The 20394-nt window shown below is 40.5% G+C and overlaps 2 protein-coding genes, 1 long non-coding RNA gene and 4 other non-coding genes across 7 annotated transcripts in view; 3 read left to right on the top strand and 4 right to left on the bottom strand.

The window, feature by feature from the left end:
- FOXK2 (forkhead box K2) overlaps positions 1-11221 on the bottom strand; it is a 70140-nt gene extending 58919 nt beyond the window's left edge. The window contains exons 1-3 of the mRNA XM_035342733.1: positions 10761-11221; positions 10542-10667; positions 10129-10254 (exon numbers count right to left, since the gene is read on the bottom strand). Of these exons, the coding sequence (XP_035198624.1) occupies positions 10129-10254; positions 10542-10667; positions 10761-10957 (449 nt within the window). The 5' untranslated portion in view covers positions 10958-11221. The remainder of the gene's footprint in view (positions 1-10128; positions 10255-10541; positions 10668-10760) is intronic.
- Positions 9083-10122, bottom strand: LOC118176025. The gene is made up of 3 exons (XR_004755251.1): positions 9560-10122; positions 9374-9442; positions 9083-9280 (listed from the first exon to the last, which is right to left on the bottom strand). It is a non-coding gene; the product is annotated as an uncharacterized LOC118176025 (long non-coding RNA).
- A 5584-nt stretch (positions 11222-16805) lies between the features above and the next one.
- Positions 16806-16912, bottom strand: LOC118176042. Its single transcript, XR_004755262.1, has one exon. It is a non-coding gene; the product is annotated as a U6 spliceosomal RNA (small nuclear RNA).
- Positions 16913-17379: 467 nt separating this feature from the next.
- TRNAM-CAU lies at positions 17380-17451 on the top strand. Its single transcript has one exon. It is a non-coding gene; the product is annotated as a tRNA-Met (tRNA).
- Positions 17452-18134: 683 nt separating this feature from the next.
- Positions 18135-18206, top strand: TRNAQ-CUG. The gene has a single exon. It is a non-coding gene; the product is annotated as a tRNA-Gln (tRNA).
- Positions 18207-18881: 675 nt separating this feature from the next.
- TRNAQ-UUG lies at positions 18882-18953 on the top strand. Its single transcript has one exon. It is a non-coding gene; the product is annotated as a tRNA-Gln (tRNA).
- A 1198-nt stretch (positions 18954-20151) lies between these two features.
- The window catches only part of NARF (nuclear prelamin A recognition factor), a 19775-nt gene continuing 19532 nt past the window's right edge, over positions 20152-20394 (bottom strand). The window contains exon 11 of the mRNA XM_035342651.1: positions 20152-20394. This exon is cut by the window's right edge and continues 3423 nt beyond it. The gene's annotated coding sequence lies outside the window, so the exon portion shown is untranslated.

Genomic DNA, 20394 nt, shown 5'->3' on the forward strand with positions numbered 1-20394 from the left:
AAAGCTTACAAGAACGCTATGTACGCTCGCTGCAGCATTTTCAGCCTTTGCTTAAGGATCATTTTCTGGCTAGAGACTACGACTCTCACAAGCTATCTTAAGAAAAAAAAAGAAAAATCAAGTACCTTATTCTCATATGTGTATTTGCCATAAACTGAACAATCTTGAAATAAAATTAAGCAACCCCTGATCTTATGGCCAGACTGTAAGAAAAATGCCCTTTTAGAACTACTTTAGATATAGGTAGGCAGCATCTACATGAAACAGTGAACAATTTTGTTTTCTAGATGTACATGAAAACATACAAAATGCTACGTCTGCAGCTGTCTTAATGTACATCAAACCTCACAAAGTGCATTCTGCTGAGGTATTTATGTTCAAACCTACACTTGACAGAGCTGGTAGTTGTGAGACCACAGTAATATATCAAATCCAAGTGTCAGGATGGTAAAAGACAATAAAGGTTCTCAACTGTGAGAAAAGAGAAGTCAAGTTACTAGGATATACTAAATACATTGTAGTTATCCACACATAGGTTCATCTAATTTGTGGTTGTAAAACAACCCAAAAAGCATCAGAGCTGATCTGCACAGACTAAGTTCGAGTCATCTCAGATCAGTATCTGAAGCACAGAATAAACACCACTGTATTAATCTCAAAGCCAGGTTGAGGTTATCTAATACGAGTTTATAAAACCACAGTAAAATCCTATCACAGAAGCTTTTTGTTTTGTTTTGCCACTGAAGATACCACCCTAGTGTCACAGAAAGTCTTCATTTGAAAAATAGGCTGCTTAAAAAACTTTTTTGAAATGATTGCTTAAACAAACCTTACAGATAAAAGCCTTCTACCAGAATGTCTTCTGAAGTCTGCAACAAGGCTGACCATCCAAGCAGCAGCATATTGGATAGAAAAGAACTTGGTGGAAAGAAACACATAGAGAAAGAAAAAAAAAATGCTGAGAAGCACTAGAACCTTTCAGCGGTTTAAACATCATTCAACTTTTGCTCTTGCCTTTAAACTTCCTTCTCTATTTTGCCCTGGAACAACATAAGTGAGTTATGGGGATACAGAGACAGTAGGTGATCCTGGTTACTCAGATGCGTGTGGATTCAATGTTGATTTATGATACAAACAGGGAACCTTTGTCTATATTCTGTAGAGCCTCAAGGGGAAAGCAGGCATAAATATCAAATCGACATAGAAAAGGTAAGGCATGATACTGATACACGTTAAGCTGGACCTGTCAAAACGCATTTTAAGAAAATTGCAGCCATCAACCACTACAGAAAGGGGTCTCCATTCTGGTTTAGTTCCAGGCCCTGACCTTATCCCATCGCTTAAGCTGCCAAGGTTCCTCCTACTGGAAAATTTCATAGATATCTTAAGGATGCTTTACCACTGAGGATGGAGAGAAAGAACAGGAAAACACACTAACTTCGGAAAGGTACAATATCCTATCTTGAAAAACAATGTCTTCAATAATCATTAGCATTATTATGTCCAAAATGCAAATTTTCACTTTAAACATTAAAAGGCAAAGAAACGTAACTTAAAATCAAGCATCAATTTTTAAGTAGCATCCTATCTGCATACTAGATACCCTGTTTCTTCTATGCTTGTACTGCATGCCCAGAGCACATTCACCAAAGCTTTCTCACTAATGTAAGTATGACCTGACTGCAAACACCAAACATAATGGCAATAATTAAGAAAGAGGACTTTTGTAGTATGTGGCCACACTCAGTATGTGTGGTCATCTCACTTCAGAGCACATCGTCCTACAACCAAAGAAAATAAGGTCTTTCTGTCACATCATGCTTTACGTGCGCACATTTTTATTTAGCACAAAGCTAATAAAATAAGAAATTGCCTTTAATTATATAATTCACTTGTCCAAATAATATATTAACATCCCATACTGTCAGGTCAAGTCAGCCCCGCGCTGAGCAGAAGTTTGGATGAGACGATCTTTCATCATGAGAGGTCCCTTTCAACCCTCATTCATTCATGACATCAAATCAGAGTGGGAATGTGTTTGCATACACACATGCATGCACTAACACCTGCCCTCTTTCTCTCTAGATACCCCAGCCAGTCTGTGGGTAGAGCTGCACCAAACACCACATGTAAAGCAAGATTACAAACATCACTGAGTGGTAGACTTATCTTAAAAAGACATCAGTTTAACATTTATATACACAAGAACTACAGAAAGTATTGCTTTATGACCTAAATGAGGTGGCAAAGATCTAAGACTTCTCTATCTACCTGCTATCTTAGAAGTATCCTATTTATGTCAAACCATGAAAACACAGTCCTTACTGCCCAGACACTGACTCTGAGAGTGGTGAGGAACCTCTCTGGAATTATAAAGGGATGAAACAGTAATTGCTCCTGCTGAGACATCAGAAAAGAGAGGAAACAGGCTTGTCCTGAGCCAGGTAACCACTCAAACCACAAAAAAAAGTTCAGGTTCACCATTCCTTTCTAACCCACCTTTCATTTACACATCTTAAACTGAAACTCCACTACTCCCACCTTCATAATTCCTCCTTTGATGCCTCTCCCCTCCTGCCGTCCACTGACCAGTATTTTCAGCAGTGACTCATGAGAAGGTGCTTAACATAGCACACTGCTGAAACTCGTCTGGGTTGATATAGAAACCCAGAAAACACGTCACTGGTAACAGGCACGGGACTTGAGACTTCCTTGAAAAAGTAAAATATCACACTTGGGATAGTATTTCTTACTATTAAATCTTTCTAACAGACAAGTAATCTTGTATATTATAAAAGTTACACTTGGAATTTACTCTTATTTTACCACAGGAAAAAAAAAAAGGCTTAGAGAGAGAGAAACAACTTGCATAAAATTATCTACTGAGCCTGAAGAACTCAGAATACCAGACTCCTGCATTCCTGTTATATTCTTAAATAATATGGTGCAGGGTTCTTCCTCATCCTGAGCATGGGGCTGTGCGATCAAGCTTATAAAGAGGCATTCAGAATAAGAAAAGGATCATAGGACCCTTCAGGTTGGAAAACACCTCCAACGTCATCTAGTCCAACCTGTAACCTAGCCCTAAAGCCCACCACTAAACTCATCTTAACCCTTGGTGCCTGGGAAAAGAGCCTGATGCCCACCTTGCTACAAGCTCCTTTAAGGTCACTGTAAAGCACAATAAGGTCTCCCTGAGCCACCTTTTGTCCAGGCTAAGCAGCCCCAGCTCCCTCAGCTGCTCCTCATAAGACTTGTTCTCTAAAAAAAAAAAAATAAATTAAAAAAAATGCAGAATTAAACAGCCTCTCTAAACAGTAATAAAAAAGGATATTGAAATGCAATTATTTTCTACAGTAACCTACACCACAGTCTATCACCTTCAGCTCTACCTCTCCCTCTCTCGTCTGCAGCTACCTACAAAACTGCTTATATTACATTTTAAAAAGATCCACAAGAGCTATTTTAAATAAGCTCAAAATTTTGTGGTCAATTACTACAAAATTAAGTCATAACATAGAACAGATCACCTTTCCTGAAAAGAAATACACACATGAAGTTTTCATTTGATACTAAGCTAAAAGCACAATAGTCACTGTTGCAATTTAAGATAATTAATAAATTTAATTCTGCAATTCAAAAAAGTTCGCCTTGTCAAGGCAAAATAATGGGATACGAGGTTAGCATTCTGAAAATTGGTGTATTGTCAGTTAAGTTTTTTGGCTAATGGCTTGAAATTTATGTTCCAACATAATTCTATCCGTATCTCGATGTAAGTTTCCTAGATTTCCTCAGCTTATGTACTTGATCACATTTCAAAGATTTAATAGAGCCACAGTCCTAAGGAAAACAAATGGGACAGCAAAGCCACATTATAAACAAAGAACAAAATCCCTTGTGTTTTACAGCCTTTGTTTGCCTTTCACTCTAAACCCATATAGCCAATTTCCTTATTTTCACAGTTTAGAAATCTATACTCAATATTGCTAAAACCCAAGTATTTTGCTTAGAGTAATTCCACATGTATATCCTTAACCCATAATTGGAATTACAGCGTAAACAGTATTTATAGATAGAACTTCTACATTTAAGCACATTCTAGTTCAGCAATTGCCATAGACCCACAGATGCAGAAAAACTGACTGTGCTGTTTTCTGGCTGACAAAAGGATAGCCACTGCTCATCCTGTTCTCAGCAGATGCACAAATCTGTGTCAGAATCATTACAATTCAACTATTCTGCAAAATTTACTGGACAATACAAATGATAGTATTCTGTTCTAGACAAGTCAGATATTTAAACATATGTTGATATAACAACCCCAAATAAATCATGCATATTAAAACATTACAAAAGGAAATTTTAAGTCTATTTTTCTCTTGACTTTTCTTCAGCCTGAATTGCTAGTTTAATGTAATGTTTTTGGGGAAAACACAGTAGTAGTAGCTGGATCATACCAGATTCAAGAACTATCTATCAGAATAGCTATTCTACAAGGATTTTAAATAGTGAGTAGACCTGAAAACATAATGCATTTGCAGCATTAGTTTACTTCCACAAGAATGTCATTAAATAGTACTTTGACTGTTCATTTAAAAAGGCACAAGAACTAGGCTAACAGGCTGACAAATGGTGCTCAAATGCCACAGAAGGACAGAGCTCCTTACTGCAACTAGCTCTTGCAGTAGCACATTCTTCTGTTGATTTTGTCGACTTTGGAGGTAAACATAACCAATTCTACTGAAGGCTGAATCCTCTTCCCTTTTCACTGACACTCACAATATAAAATCTGCGAGTGCTGAAAGTCACGTAACTGACAACTAGCATCACCAGTCATGCTATTTTCCATGGGCCAAACTGAGTCACTTACACAAGTGACAGCTTGGTAGTCAAAACATTGAACAGCACAGAGCAAAGAGAACACAAAGGCATGGGAAACGGCATTCTCATTTTAAGAGCTCTTTTTATAAATAAACTGGAGGAGATTATTTGTTGAAGCTATCTGTCCAACATTTGACAACATATATTAATAAGCTAACACGACTTTTACACTTCAAATGCAACAAAAGAATATTTAAGAGCAGCAGTTTCTTGTTGCAGGTGAAGCAGCTCATTAAAAATACAGAATATTGAATGTAAAGACCTAATTGGGGGAACTACTCCATAGAAAGAGGCTGTTCTGCTGCAAGTCAATGGGAAACCCCAACTGGCTTGAACAGTGTAAGACTGGGACCTAAACACTTATGAGAACACATGGTTTAAAGAAAAAAATATCTGAAAAATGGGAATTTCTGGCCTTTTGACCAACAGATATTGAATATAATCACAGTAATTTCTCAATTAAAAACTTTCCAGGATTATTCATATCTAGTAACTACAAAACAAATTCAGAACTGCAAACACAACTCTATTGAACTTCCATTACTAAAAGGACTCCATATTTAATTTATCTTTTTTAGAGAAAATTATTAAGATGCACCATATCAGAGGCATAATACCATTACATATCAGCTTTCACAGTGTCAAAAGCCAAAGCAAGAGATCAAATTATTCAGTAATTAAATATACTTGAATAAAAAACATGGTATCTGATCTTGATTATTCATTTGTTAAAGGGAAATAACACAACACACTATATAGTTCATTACTTTAACCGTCAATATTAAGAGCATAAGTAGCCTCTAAGAATGCCTTCCATTATGTGGGATATTTTCAATTTGCTCCCTAGCAAAAAGCATTCAAAGAAATACGTCAAGAAATAAAGAGGCTTGATGCTGCAACTGCTACTAGAAAGTTTTTTCTACTTTAACCCTTCAAGTTTTAAATAAAATGTGAGGAACGTTTTCATTAATACAAACTACAGGAATTAAATAAAATTCTGAATAAGCCTGAAATGTACCTATTTGCATTATCATTTGTTTCTTGTTGCCATTTCAGAAAACCATGTACAGACTCCCGCAGTGAAATAAATACACTCCACACGCTTTATTAGTGTTAAGGTACCACAATAAAACTTTAGTAAATTAAGTTTAATTTGCTGTTCAACAAGTAACATGGGGTTTCATATTAGAATTTACAGTGATTCTTTATAGTTCACAATACCATCACAGCAAAATCAAAACGGACCAAAAACTGCCCGGTATCATCATTCAAGTGCTTGATTTTCTTCTTACTGGTTACCCTGAAAAGTAACACAATGATTATAATTATTATGTGACATTCAAGTGTCTAAATACAAAGTGTGCTTGCATTATTTCAAGAAATATGACTAATACATTCCCCTAATACTTTTGTCTAACTTTGAAATGATGGAAAATTACAAACAATCCATTTGTGCTTTTGTACTTGCAACGTACAAAATAAAAGATGCTGGTCTGATTATATGATTTAGACACATGACTTCATTAGAGCAAAACACAGATCAACATTTAGCATTACAATAGTCAACTACTTAATTAAGTGCACCACGTCTTAGACTAATCACTCAATGTTCTGTAAAGAAAAACACTGTTATACATTCACTTTCAAGTTACATTAGAGAAATAATCACTGTTTGTGGTCTGTTTTTTTTTGTTTGCCATTTTTTTGATGTAATTAAGAACAAACTATGAATACTGAAGACCAAAACCAATACACGTAGAGTCTTTTAGTTCAATCAAGAATTGCTGTGCCATACTTCAGTCATATTTAGAGGGTCTAAATGTAGACTAGTCAGAACAGTTTTGGAAAAAAAAAAAAAAAAAGGGATTCAAATTCAATTTGTTTGTAGAACACAGGAAGCTCTCCTGGTTAAGCAGGTTATTTTATTAATTTATTTTAACATAATTTAAAGTTTTACTTTCCTGCTTGCTAGGAAACTCCACTCTATTTCCCATCACTCAGCTGCTCATACTGTTGTCATGGCAAGCCTTCAGCATTAACAGGCTGCTGGACATTTGCTCAAGATTGTTTATTTTGTTTTCAAGCTAGGTAATTACAATTTACAATTGCCTTGTCTGGACAGCAGCCATTAAGTTTTTCAGACAACAGATTACTTAAGAGAACTTTTGCAATACAGATTCTTTTGCATGTGAGAAATGCTACATAGCAAAAATCGTTATGAAAGGAGCTGCCACTACCATTTCAGGGAAGACAGGAACTGGAGCTGAAGTCTGCTTCAAAGAAGGGGCTTCCCAACTAATCATTTACTAATTACTGACACCAACCCACTGTACAGGTTTCAGTCTTCCTCATCCAACTGCTGTGGCACTTTTGAGTATTTTATATCTGCATTCTTTGTGTATATTGTTCTTGGTTTATTTCTTAATGAATCAAGGTGAAAGATACATTGAATAATCAAATCCCAGGAAAGCCAGCTGCATCAAGAAAATGTGTCAGTAATAGAAGTCCAGCCAAAGGAATTTTACTTCTGAAATATTTGAGTGCCAGAGATTTAAAATTAATCCCAAATCCCCTACGGTTCCTTTAAAACAAAGGAAACCCCCTACTCAGCTACTTTAACTCAGCCTTCAATCTTTATTTCGAAGTAAACTACAAATATTAAAATAAATAAATAAATAAATAAATAGCTCATTACGTGCTTCGACAGCTTTGCACTTTTTACATGAAAACCAGAAAAACAATTTGAATCTAGCTTGGTTAGTGTTCTAAATTTTAAAGGTAAGGTGAAAGTAAGTAACAGAGACGCATTATAGAAGAACTGAATGTATTCAGGAACCTAACTGGACACAGTTCAGTAATACTTCCCTTTGGCTACACCCTGCCAATAATGCTTTAAAGCAATTTCCGTGTGTTCTTTTCTTCCTGTGTTATTTCAACATTCCAACTCTTCACAATAGCCAGAACTCAAAATACAATACCAGTTTACCTGGCAAGAATCTTGAAATCCCAGAGTCCCCACTACTTGTCTCCCTCACTGTTTCTACAACAACTTACTTCTCTCCAACAAGAGCAACCTCTGAAAGCTAACATCAGTGGGCAAAACTCTAAAAACAAGACAAACCAAATATTAAAGCCACTGAAGAAACAGGTGAATTAAGTGTTCTTCCTCCACTGTATTTGCTATTTCCAGGTCCTCAGCAGTTAGTGTTTAGCCAACCTAGTTGACTAGATGAAAGGCCTAAAATACATAATCATAAAGCTGCTTTTTGTTAAGAAAGGACCTTCAACAAAACCTTGTTGCAGAAACTATACTTCAAATTGTTCTTCTCCTGGCTGTACAAAATGAAAAGACATACTCCATCATCCTCAAAACAGTAACAGCAACAGGGAAACATGACACCCAAATGCCTGGAAAGCAGGAGCTACCTGTCTTCATCTCCACCCTTCAACAGGAAGTGTAGGTTTCCTGGATTTTTTTTTTTTTTAATCCATCAACATAGCCACTGCTCCCTTCAGAAAGTAAACCAGTATTTTCTAATATAGCTAAGAATATTGCCATCTAAAAAAAAATCTAAAAACCACTGAGTTAATATTGAGTTTAGTCTTACTTTTAAGACCTAAGCTCAGCTACCAACATGACTTTAGGCAGATCACTTGACCACTGTATGAATTTCCCACAGCTAATAAGAATCTTTCAGTAACATTATCACTCTACCTCATCAGTATACTGTGAATGAAAAACAGAAGCATTACTGAGGATGTGGTGTTCAGAGAATCACAGATTTGTAGGGGTCGGAAGGGACCTCGAAAGAGACTGAAGCACAGAAGAATTCTTACCCTCACAGACAGGCTATACAACTACTCATTGTGGGTGAATGTTCCACAGAACAACACGGTATGCACCAAGATATCTGCCCTATAAAATACTACTTCTTTTTGAATCTCTTTGTTCTTAAACAGCTGCCTCAGCTTTGTACAACCACTGCATACATGCCTGATCATTTGTCCAGCATTTTACATAATCAGTGTGACTTAGTATCTTAGCACACACACACCATGAGTCTAATTAAGTATCCCATACCTTACCTTTTAGGTGAAAAGAAAGTTTTTCTCATACCAAAAAGCTTTTCACATTATTTCTCATGGCTCAAAAGGTAGAAATAAGCAATCAAGTAAGAACAAGCTTTCTGTCTCACCTGTGTAAAATCCATCCCAGGAATTCCGTTATTGTTGGCTGTACTCCAAACTAAAGCTATAGTGCCAGAGAAAAGTGTTATTTTGAAGAATGCACTTGAAATTTTCGGCTTCATCAGCACTGACATTTGTTTTCTCCTGACCTAGCTTCCAAGAATTCTTCAGAGCCACTGAATTGCTTTCAGAACCCCAACACGTTCACCTACTAAAATCAAAAGTAAGAAGAATTAGGGAAGTCACAAAAAAAAAGAACAGTGGAAAACAAGATTCAGACAAACATGCTACATGCATTACATACTTCATATTAGCGAAGGGTTTGGACACACCATGCAATGCCAATGTAATGTCCTAGGTTCTCAGTGTCCCCCTGCACACATTAAAAGATAAATTTTTAAAGGTCTGATAACTAAGACATGGATGAAATTACAGTTATTCAGTAATACTTGTGGATAATTGAAACCTAGAGAGTAATGGACAAGCATACCTATTTGAGGCTCCTCTGATCTCAACTGTGAATGCCTTAGTGACTGATGACACTGCAGTAAAAGAAATCAGCAGTCGACTGATGGTGTGGTTGCCTCGTTGAGCACGGCACTATTTTTAAACAGGTTAACACGTCACTTTGTATGTATTATTACTCAAACAGTCAACAATGAAACATTTTTCTTTTTAGAAAAGTTAAAGCACACACTACAATCACATGTGCCTGTAGACAGCATCACTGTGAAGTCTCATTATTTACTAAAGTGACTAATGTATGTAGAGCAGCTATTTTCTTATTCCACTCACAAATTATATACGATTAAGGAAGGCAGTCACCGAACAAGCAAGGTTGCTGTGTGTACTCCAAGAGAAAACTTTTCCAAAATCTCTCACTGATTCTTGCCTCACAAAGACTGGACCAACCATTACCTATTGAGATGCTTTTAGGTAAGGAATTAGATCATGAATGACATGAATTTCTAATAAACAAAATCAAAAGTGAAAATTAAAATCCATACAAAATATTTTCAAATGTAAACCATGCAAAAAGAACCCCATAGTATCACTAACGTGTCATCTGTCTCCGTTGACAAGCAATCATGTGGCATCTCTCTCTCTTCTTTCACAGTGATGATTCTTAAGTCTCCAGGTTTGGAACAAGCAGACTCTTTAGACAGCTGGTCATCATCGTCATACCTGCAAATACAACCCATATTTCTCATTATGTGTTTTTCTGGGGGGGGGGGGAAGTTTTAGTTCTACTTTACCTAGACTATTTAATATTCAATAATGCAAACAACAAGCTAAACAGATAAGCTTCCACAAAGGGTCTCCGAATTATACAGTCTGACAAAATTAGCTGTATAGTTTTCTCTTGCTTATGACCCACCCCCTTTTTTTAGAGGCAGTTGCCATCTTCTAAATGCTATCACGAAAAAGATTTAATCTGCCCCATTCACACACACAGAGAGCATAATACTAACGTTCCATCAGCTGCTATTAAGGAAGTGCTGTCTGACAACACTTTTTCGTTTCTCACACCCTTTCTTCTCACACCTCCCGGGAGGGAACAGATCGGAGCTTTTAACAACGGGTCATAGCTGTCATACCTAGAAAGAAAACATACAGCTGGCGTTAAGTTAACTCTGGGAATTATTTACTTGGAACTCGTAAACAGAAGAGAACTGAGACAGCCTACTCACAAGTCCAACAAAAACCCCGCCACTTCGGCGTCGTTCCTGAAGTCCAGCTTCTCCTTGAGCGTCAGCCAGCGGTCGATGTGGCTTCCCACATAGATCCTCGTCTTCCCCCTCCTCCTATCCAGGCTCTGCTTTCTCTTTTTCTTTTCCGAAAAAGACAACACGGGGGGCCTTCCGCATCTCTTTGTTGGCAGTGACATGACGAGCCTAGAAACGGAGGAGAGGCCGTTAAGCGAGCTCGGGTGACCGCCTGCAACCCCCCCCCCCCCCGGGCACCACCACGGCAGCCCTCCCCTCCCACGACCTTAAGGCCCTGCCAGGCTGTATGGGGGTGAAACCAGCCCCAGGCGGCCGCGCTGACAGGAACCGCGGCAGCCCGGCCCTACGGGGGGCTCCGCCCGCTCCCTCCCCGTGCCCCCGAGCAGCTCCGTGCAGGAAGGGGCCGCCCAGGCGGCACTTTCCAGTCAGAGCCGAGCGGGCCGGGGACCCTGAACCGGCCACCCCCCGGCCCTCACCCCCGGCCCGCTCGGCGCCTCAGGGAAACGCGGGGCACGTGACCGGCGCGGAACCCCGCGCGCGCTGATGACGCGCGGCCGCCTGTGAAGGGGCGCGGGGCGGGGCCGCGTCTGTCCCTCAGCGCCGGGCTCGGGGGGGGGAATAAATCGGGGAGTAACGGTGCGTAACGGTTCTGAGGGTTGAAATCCCTGTTAAAATGTTAAATTCCCTTTAAAAATGTTAAAATCACGTTCATATTGTTAAAGCATGCCCTTGATTACACTCCCATCCCCTCACAGCATACGGCTACCTGAAGGAAGCTGTGGGGAGCTGCGGGTCAGGTTCCTCTCACAGATAACTGGCGATAGGACCAGGGGGAACGGCCTCAAGTTGTGCCAGGGGAGGTTCAGGTTGGAAATGAGGAGACATTTATTTTCGGAAAGAGCAGTCAGGCGTTGGGACGGGTTGCCCAGGGAGGTGGTGGAGTCACTGTCCCTGGGGGTGTTCAAGGAAAGGTTGGACGTGGTGCTTGGGGACATGGTTCAGGGAGTGACATTGGTGGTAGGGGATGGTTGGACCAAATGATCCTGGAGGGCTTTTCCAACCTTAATGATTGTAGGATTTAAGGATGCTGAGGTAACAAGTGGCAGCCACAAAGTGAGTTGTAACTGGTGACACGGGGCTTCTGTCCTATACCGGTGGGCGACGCGTCACCTCACGAGCCGTGTCACAGCCACACAGCAGTGTTTCAGCTGATCAAATAGTATTCAGGAAAAATAAAAAGGTATTATGACAGTAAAACTTTAAATCTGCCTTTTATAACTTCAGTGAAGGTGTTATATATATATATATATTTATATATATACACACATATATATATATATAAAATGTTCTTCCAAGTGACATTTCCCAGTATGAATTGCAAAAACTGTATTTTACCTTCTGAAAGGCCAGATTCAGGGACAAAACTAGAATATTCTCCTGAGCAGCAGGAAACATCTGAATTTTGACTTACGTGTTGAAAGGGAAATATCAAATAAACTACACTAAAAAGAAAATTAAACATTTAAAATGTAGAACCCGTGCTGTCACAATGTATTATAACAAAGGCATTACACAGAGCAGGCACTCTGCCAGTTTCTCAGTGCTTCCATATGCTAAATTTTTATATAAATGACTAAAAAGAAAAAGCAGATTTCCTAGCAATGTTTCTGGGTAATTTTATCCAAACAATGAGGACAATTGCACCAGCCATTTTTTAATAATTTTATTTCTACTGGCAGTTTTAATAGAATCAGCACAATAAGCCAAATGGTTTAGCTTAAGAACTAATGGATGACTAGCATATAGAAAACAATTCTAGCATATAGAAGCATTTATTTGCCTCTGCTGAACAACTTGACCCAAGTAAAGTAAATAGTGGTAAAAAAAATCAAAAGATTTCACTTGAAAATGAAGAACAAAAGAAAAACGACACCATGTTCTTAAACACAGGTTATTACGTTTAATCATTTACAGGAGTATGTCAGCAGAATTTCATTTCAGTGAAAGTTAATTGTGAACTGTAAGCTTTAAAATAATTATTGTAGTATAATTATGGGTTTAATAAGAACTGCTCAGAATTGCACAAATTCTCTGTGATGAACATACGTAAAGATAGTCCCTTGTATTTCACCTTTTTAATATAAAATATGCAAGAATTCCTCTTCTCTCACAATCATTTATGTGCAATACATATTTGATGCTGATGTTCACAAAGTAATATGGCTATTTAATGGGCTTTTATAATTATTTCTTCCGATCTCCTTGACAAATATAGATATTATCTGTATAGATTTACATTCCAAACAACAGAAAAGTGTTAACTCTTGAAAGTTGTGTTCCTGTTTATCTAAAATTCACAAAGCTGCTAGGAGAAGCAAGGGGTTACTAACACCGTGTCTTTCTACCAAACAGAAGCAAATATGTAGTGACTCACCTTTCATGCTAATTTAGTAACTTAAGCGAGTTTATGCTCTTAAGCACAGTTGTAAAGTTAAAAATAGCATTTAAAAATAAAGCTGCATGTCTGTGTTCTCAATCATGAACTAAACAGACAAGAAAAATTTCAAAGCTTTTAAGAAGTTGCTGTATCTTATCATATATATACATATTAATATGTTCCATTCATTAAGGAGGCCTGCTAGCCAGTATTAACTTTGCATGCTTCACCTCATTTTGACTGTGTGACAGTCACAGCAAGGGAATGGTTTTAATCCCACCAAAATTCACATTAATGTTGATTTTACCACTTGGATGTCTACATCAGTAAGCTTTATATTTTGTCATGAACTGTCTCACACAAGTCCTTTAAACATGCATTCCTAGTACAATGAGGTGTACATTGCAAAACAGGAGCAGCTGGCACTTAGGAATGAAATTTCAAAGCCAATACTCCAGGCTCAAAGGTTAAGGTTCGTTTTTCTCTACAGCATTGCAGAGAAATCTAACTGAGGGCACCAGCTGCAGCATACTGCCTCCTTCTGAACCACAACTGCAGCCATGCAGGAAAGAGTTTCAGAGGTTTACATGGTTTATAGCAGTCTCTCCGCTACGTTACTTCAATATTTATTCCCTCTCCCCACCTCTTACCATCAAGTTCTCAGTGAAATTCCTGGCTCTATTATCATATTTTTTCTGATGTTTTACTATGCATCATTAGTTTCCAGCACAAAGTTGAGCTCCTGCATATTTAGCTTCCAAATGTAAGCATAGAAATGCAGCAGTATGTACTTTACAAACTTACAAAGCTTACTGTCTCATGAGGCATGTAATTTTCAATACAAAATGCACTATGTTGCTACAAGAGCAATCAGTAAATTCAGCAATGTTTAAATACCTCACTTATTTCACATTTTACATACATTTGTGAAACAGGAATGTAAAACTGTTCCCTGTAAACGCTAATGCAAACTTCTCCATATACAAGTCATTTATCTGTGTAATTCATTAAAAAAAAAAAAAAAAAAAAAAAAAAAAAAACACACAAAGAGTTTATCTATCTAAGTAGCCTGTTTCCAGAATGCATAGGGATGCTTGATTCTTTATCTGTTTTATTCTCACAGTTTCCAGTTATCGGTGATTTAAGGACACTGAGGACGAGAGGCTGAATCCAAACCATTACCTTGAACAGGTATGGAGAGACCTATACTACATCACAACAGTTAGATTTGTTAGCCTGCAAGGACTAACAGCTCACTTACCATCAGTAGCTTTAACCCTTCTGTTTCCCTGCTAGCCTGTAACAGAATTAACAGCACTTATTTATTAAAGGAAAGAGAGATGAGAACATGGTTGAAAACCACCACGGTGATTACCACGCAATGCATCCCAGAAAGTCTTTGTGCTTGTGTTAAAATTTTCAGTGTTTTCAAAACAACCTGATTTATTAAGAAAAAGAATGAAAAATGAGTCCTAGTCATTTGGGTTTATGAGACAGAATACAGTAACTAATTCAAAGGTTTTAAGTTTGTTTGTTTTTTAATATCTATATAAAAGTCTAGCAATACCTGCATTCTCATTGTATACATGTAAGTTAAGTAATACAAAAGCAGAATTTCTTACATTTTGTTGATCATTGCTGAACAGGACTGATTATATCTCAATTGTTTTACACTTACGAGCTTCAGGATAACAACCTTCAGCCTTTTATCAGTTATCACTGTCGTATCTGCAAATATTCTTTTTAATTAAAAAGCAAATAAATTACATAGTATAGTACCTAACACATAACAAGTACTTTCATGCAGAAAGTATCAAGTTAAAAAAAAATTGAAAGTAACAGTCAAACAAGTAGAGTAAGTAATCAAAGCAATAAGCTTGCTCATTTTCACTAGAGAACAACAGCATCTCCAACAATACAGTTGCTTAATACTCGCTATTTTTACTTTATCCTTCCCACTTTCTGCTTCTATTCTGCTTTTTTCTTCCAAGAAGCATTCAGCACTTTTAGTTTTACTTACTTCGTCACAGAATTCAGACTGAATAGGAACAAAATTTCAATGGCAAAGCCAAAAAAACCACTACCTATTTGTAAGAAGCCTTCTAAAAATAACTCTTATTTTCCCTATAATAACTATAAATCTTGAAGAGGTACTGTCCACACAGATTGCACATTTTGCTACACGCTTGTGATTCCAAGCAATCATAACTCAATAGCCAATGTGACTATCAAACAAGTATTCTTTATTGCAGTGCTGGGCACACAGGGGATCACTCCTCTTAATGTGCACACCTTTCAAGTTAATTTCAAAGTTTATATGCTAGCTATACTAGCTATACATACATATTCATACAATTTCTGGGAATTCTTTTATATAAGCCACCATCCTATACTGGATGTGCATTCAGTCTCTGAAGACCCCTGCTGACTGCTTTACTTCATCAGCTCTTCTTCCTCCTTGTGAACTTTGGCCATACTTCTTCGTTTTGCTGACAAAACCAGCAGACCAGATCTTGAAAGTTCAGCACCGTCTTGAACATCCTTGATAAACACTCAGAAATAGATTACACGGTGTTTGCGCATGCCTGGTCTTTATCAGAAAACAGTAGTTGCAAAACAAGCACAGCAATGATTGTGAAACCCTTTACAACTATCTTAGAAAAATTCCACTAATCTTTTCACCTCCCTTCAGTCCCCTCTTTTCTATAAATGTGTCCCTGGTCCTACAGCACTTCTTTTTCCCCTGCATAAAATATGTACCAGTTTCCAGCTGGTGCCTTAACTTACATCATTTCCAAAGCTCACGATCTCCCAGTGATTGCTGACAGCATTGGAGAAAGCACTGGAACAGTATGCAGGTTAACAAGATTAGTAATCTTAATACTAAAATGGAGACAAAGAGCTGTTTTAACCATGCCAAATCTGGGAGCTGAGATGTCAAAATTTCCCATAAATTTGTAAAACCTCAACTTGTGTTGTACTTTCATGGAGGATCTCAGTCTTCTCCCAGACATAATGTAAGTCTTCTTCAGTCCTGCCCTCCTGATTAAAATATATGCAACAACTTTAATTAATTACCTTACAACCCCCTCCCTCCTTGGCAGGAAGTAGGTCCAAAGCCATTCTATTCTGAATCACTACTTTTGACAGAGAAGTGATAGTACAACTTGAAAAGGCCCCAAGTTGTGCCACGGGAAGTTTAGGTTGGAAATGGGGAGACATTTCTTCTCAGAAAGAGCAGTCAGGTGTTGGGACGCGTTGCCAAGGGAGGCGGTGGAGTCACAGTCGCTGGGAGTGTTCCAGGCAAGGTTGGACGTGGTGCCTGAGGACATGGTTGGTACTGGGTGACATTGGTGGTTGGACCAGCTGATCTTGGAGGGCTTTTCCTACGTTAATGACTCCATAATAATGACTCTATAATAGGATCACAGGAAGACAGATCTGTGATCCTGTGAGAGGAATGAGCCCTGTGAGAGGAACGAGTGCTGTTTTTCAGTCACTCTGTGGTGGCCGACCCGGGCTCCCTAAGGGTGGCCAGAGGGGACGGGGCCTGTCTATGAGGGGAAAGTGGAAAAAATATGGAACGCTTCACGAATTTGCGTGTCATCCTTGCGCAGGGGCCATGCTAATCTTCTCTGTATCGTTCCAATTTTAGTATATGTGCTGCCGAAGCGAGCACGATCAGAGTTCATCTCCTTTCGATATTTAAAGCTCCAAATCTTAACAATTCTGAGGTTAGGGTGAGACTGCGCGCAGGAAAATCAGAAGCCGTGTGCCTGGGCTGACTGCACCCAATGCTGCCAGCCGCCCCTCCAGTGCAGGTCGGGGCTGGGGGCGGCAGCGGGGGGGGGACAAAGCTCGGGTGGCGCCGCTGCAGTATGCAAATTACCGCAAAGCGCTCTGGGGGAGGCTGGCCGCCGGGCTGCTGGGCCTCCGCGCTGCGCTGCCGGGGAGGGCCCGCGGGTGGCGGCGGGCAGGGGTTAGGCCGAGTCCGGGACTGGGACCGGGACCGAGTCCGGGACCGAGTCCGGGTTCAGGGCTGGGGTTAGGCTCAGGGTCAGTCTCAAGGCCGGAGCCACCGCATGAGGCAACCGAAGTGGGCGGGTAACGTTCTAGAACAAGGCCGGAGAAGTATCGGATAGCAGGAGCAGAGTGGCGCAGCGGAAGCGTGCTGGGCCCATAACCCAGAGGTCGATGGATCGAAACCATCCTCTGCTAAGCGGCTTTCTTTTGGCTGCCGGGCGGTGCCGCGGGGCTTTGTGCCGTCCCGCTCCGAGCAGTCAGCCCAGTGGCACCGGGGGCTGCGCTCTCCTGGACGGGGGCCGCTGCTCTTCGATCGAAGCTGTTGCTGCTGCGAGCAGAGGCCGGGCACAGCTTGGCTGTGGTTTTATCACACGCAGGCAGGGATTACTTGCAGTTTTTCTGTCTCTCCCGATGAAATCAAATGTCCCACAGGTCAGTTTTTCCCCAAAAGGGAAAAAAAAAACACCACCTTGGCATAATAAAACAATGGTTCTAGCAATGGTACCTGCGGTCTTCTCAAGTAAAGCAAGCAAATCTCACCAAAAGGCGTGAAGGCAGAAGAAGCGTGTGGACGTGCAGTCGGCACGCGCAGCGTTGCACGGCTGCGTGCAGGCTTTGGGACGCACCTGGGGACACTGGCAGCGCGGCAAGGGCTTGGTGACCGAGCTTCATGGTAAGGTGCTTCTGATCGTGGGCTGCTTTCAGTGCTGTGAGGCGCTGCGGTACAAGAACAATGGATTTTGTGCGTAAAATTAATACAGACTCCAGAGAAAAAGAGCTAGGAAGCGATTGTATCTAAGAACATACGAATCGCGGAGTTTTGTGCCATTCCCTTTAAGCTTCCCTCAATAGGGGCGGTTCGGAAAGGCCTTCTAACTGGTTCCATGGTGTAATGGTTAGCACTCTGGACTCTGAATCCAGCGATCCGAGTTCAAATCTCGGTGGAACCTAAAAATTTTCGTCCGGAAGCAGATTTATTTACTCGCCAGCCTCATGGACACTATTTGAAGGGAAATCTGGTGTTTTGCGCGGCGTTCTGGAATGCCGTGAATTACTGACTTACTCTGCTACCGAAAAACAAATTTCAACAGAAGAAGGAATAAACATTTTTTTCCCGGTTACTTTATATATATATATTTGTATTTATTAATTATGACTAGGTCTATACAGTCTTACATGAATTATCTACAGAATCTCAGGCGTGCCGTAGTGAATTGAAATCTCAGCATTTCTTTGTATTTCTGCGATGTGAACAGCCTCTGTGGAAACATCATTTAAATTGTGTTAGCAATGTGCAAGGCAGCTTTCTGGACCTTGACGCAGCTGTTACGATTCTTTTCGTGTGTTTGAAGGAAGCGTTTTCCTACTGTTTCTTTTTGCTATCTCACGCTACAACTTTCTGGAAATGTTATATTTTACCAATCCTTATATTTTAGCTATCATTATACCATGAATACAACGGATATCGCAGAAAGGCGGAAAAAAGATGTGTATTTAAGTTAGCATTAAATAATTGTCCCATCATTTAGACTTGGGAACAGTCCAGGGGAACAATATACAGGATGGTGCAGGCGGCGCTGCCGAGCATTTATCAGCCAGCCGAGCAGAGCGGAGTGCCACCACGCGGTTCTATGGTGTAATGGTTAGCACTCTGGACTTTGAATCCAGCGATCCGAGTTCAAATCTCGGTAGAACCTAGAGAGCGGCCGTCCCTTTTTCCTCGCCGCTCGCGGGGCTGTGCCCGGTTTCAGAGCGCCGGAGAACGCAGGAGGTCAGTGCCCAGGGCCCGGCCGGAGGGACGTGCCTTAGGGCTCGGGGAAAAGCGGAATAAAGACGCTCCGTTTTGCACCATCCCGCACGCGCACACACGCGAGTCCCTCAGGCAAAGGAAAAAGGAGGCAGGCGTAATGTCCAAGCACAGGGCAGTGGGTTGCAGATCAGAACAGGAGAGAAACCCAAATAGCCAAAAGCCAAGGCGGTTTCGTTGATGTGCGTTACCACGCTGCTCCTAACTTTCTTAGGCTGAATGATTTCACAGATGTTAAATCACGGTAAGCCGACAGCTGAACCCACACGGTGCCCTGGGGTGCACCAGGCCCAGCACTGCTGGCCAGGTGAGAGAGGTGATCGTCCTGCTCTGCTCTGTGGTTTGGGACAGCACAGTACTAAAAGGACATCGAACTATTGGGGAGCCTCCAACGGAGGGCCACCAAGATGGGGAAGGGGCTGGGGTACTTTGAGGGGAGAGGGGAGGCTGGGGTACTTTGTTCAGCCCAGAGCAGAGCAGGCTGAGGGGAGGCCTCATGGCGGCCTGCAGCTCCCTCACGAGGGGAGCGAAGGGGCAGGCGCTGAGCTCTGCTCTCTGGGGACAGCGACAGGACCCGAGGGAACGGTAGGGAGCTGGGACAGGGGAGGGTCAGGCTGGGTGGTAGGAAAAGGTTCTGCACCCAGAGGTGGTCAGGCACTGGGACAGGCTGCCCAGGGCCGTGGTCTGCTATCACAGAAGTATCTTTACTGCTCCTTGCCACCTGCTGTTTTAACTGCATATAGTAAACCTCAGGATAACCACTCAACCACATGGCTTGATTGGCTTTACCAGCAACATCCTTCTTCCCAGATAAGAGAACACTTTAAAGCCACTAAATGCTTCCGTACCTTCAACAATTCAATGGATTATTTTAGAGTCACGGAGAACATATTACCACGTCCTCCTATCCAGAAACTTGTTCCCTTTAAAGCAGTTTAAAGTGTCATTGTAGTCTAGAATGCTTCTAAATAGCCGATGCAGTATTATAGTTACAGACTTACTACATTTTGATGTAAATTCATTGAACATGCCAAAGTGTACTGAAAGTTGAGTCAAACTTTTAGATGTAATGAGACGGAATCAGGACATGATTCAGTATCAATATTTATTAGGACTATTCATGGTCATGCTCCATTTGAACACAAAGCACCGAAATTTAGGTAACTGAACATTATCCAAATATAATCCAGTTGAGACTGCTACGTATTGATATAAGCAATATTCTAAGTGATAGCATAGCTATCTGTCCATCTTCTTTAACTGCAGTGGACAAACAAATACAAGGTTCTGTGGCTGAGGCAAACTTACTGCAAAAGGCATAGCAAAATTAC

Source organism: Oxyura jamaicensis, chromosome 18 (genome assembly GCF_011077185.1).
Source record: "Oxyura jamaicensis isolate SHBP4307 breed ruddy duck chromosome 18, BPBGC_Ojam_1.0, whole genome shotgun sequence".
Lineage (NCBI taxonomy): Eukaryota > Metazoa > Chordata > Aves > Anseriformes > Anatidae > Oxyura > Oxyura jamaicensis.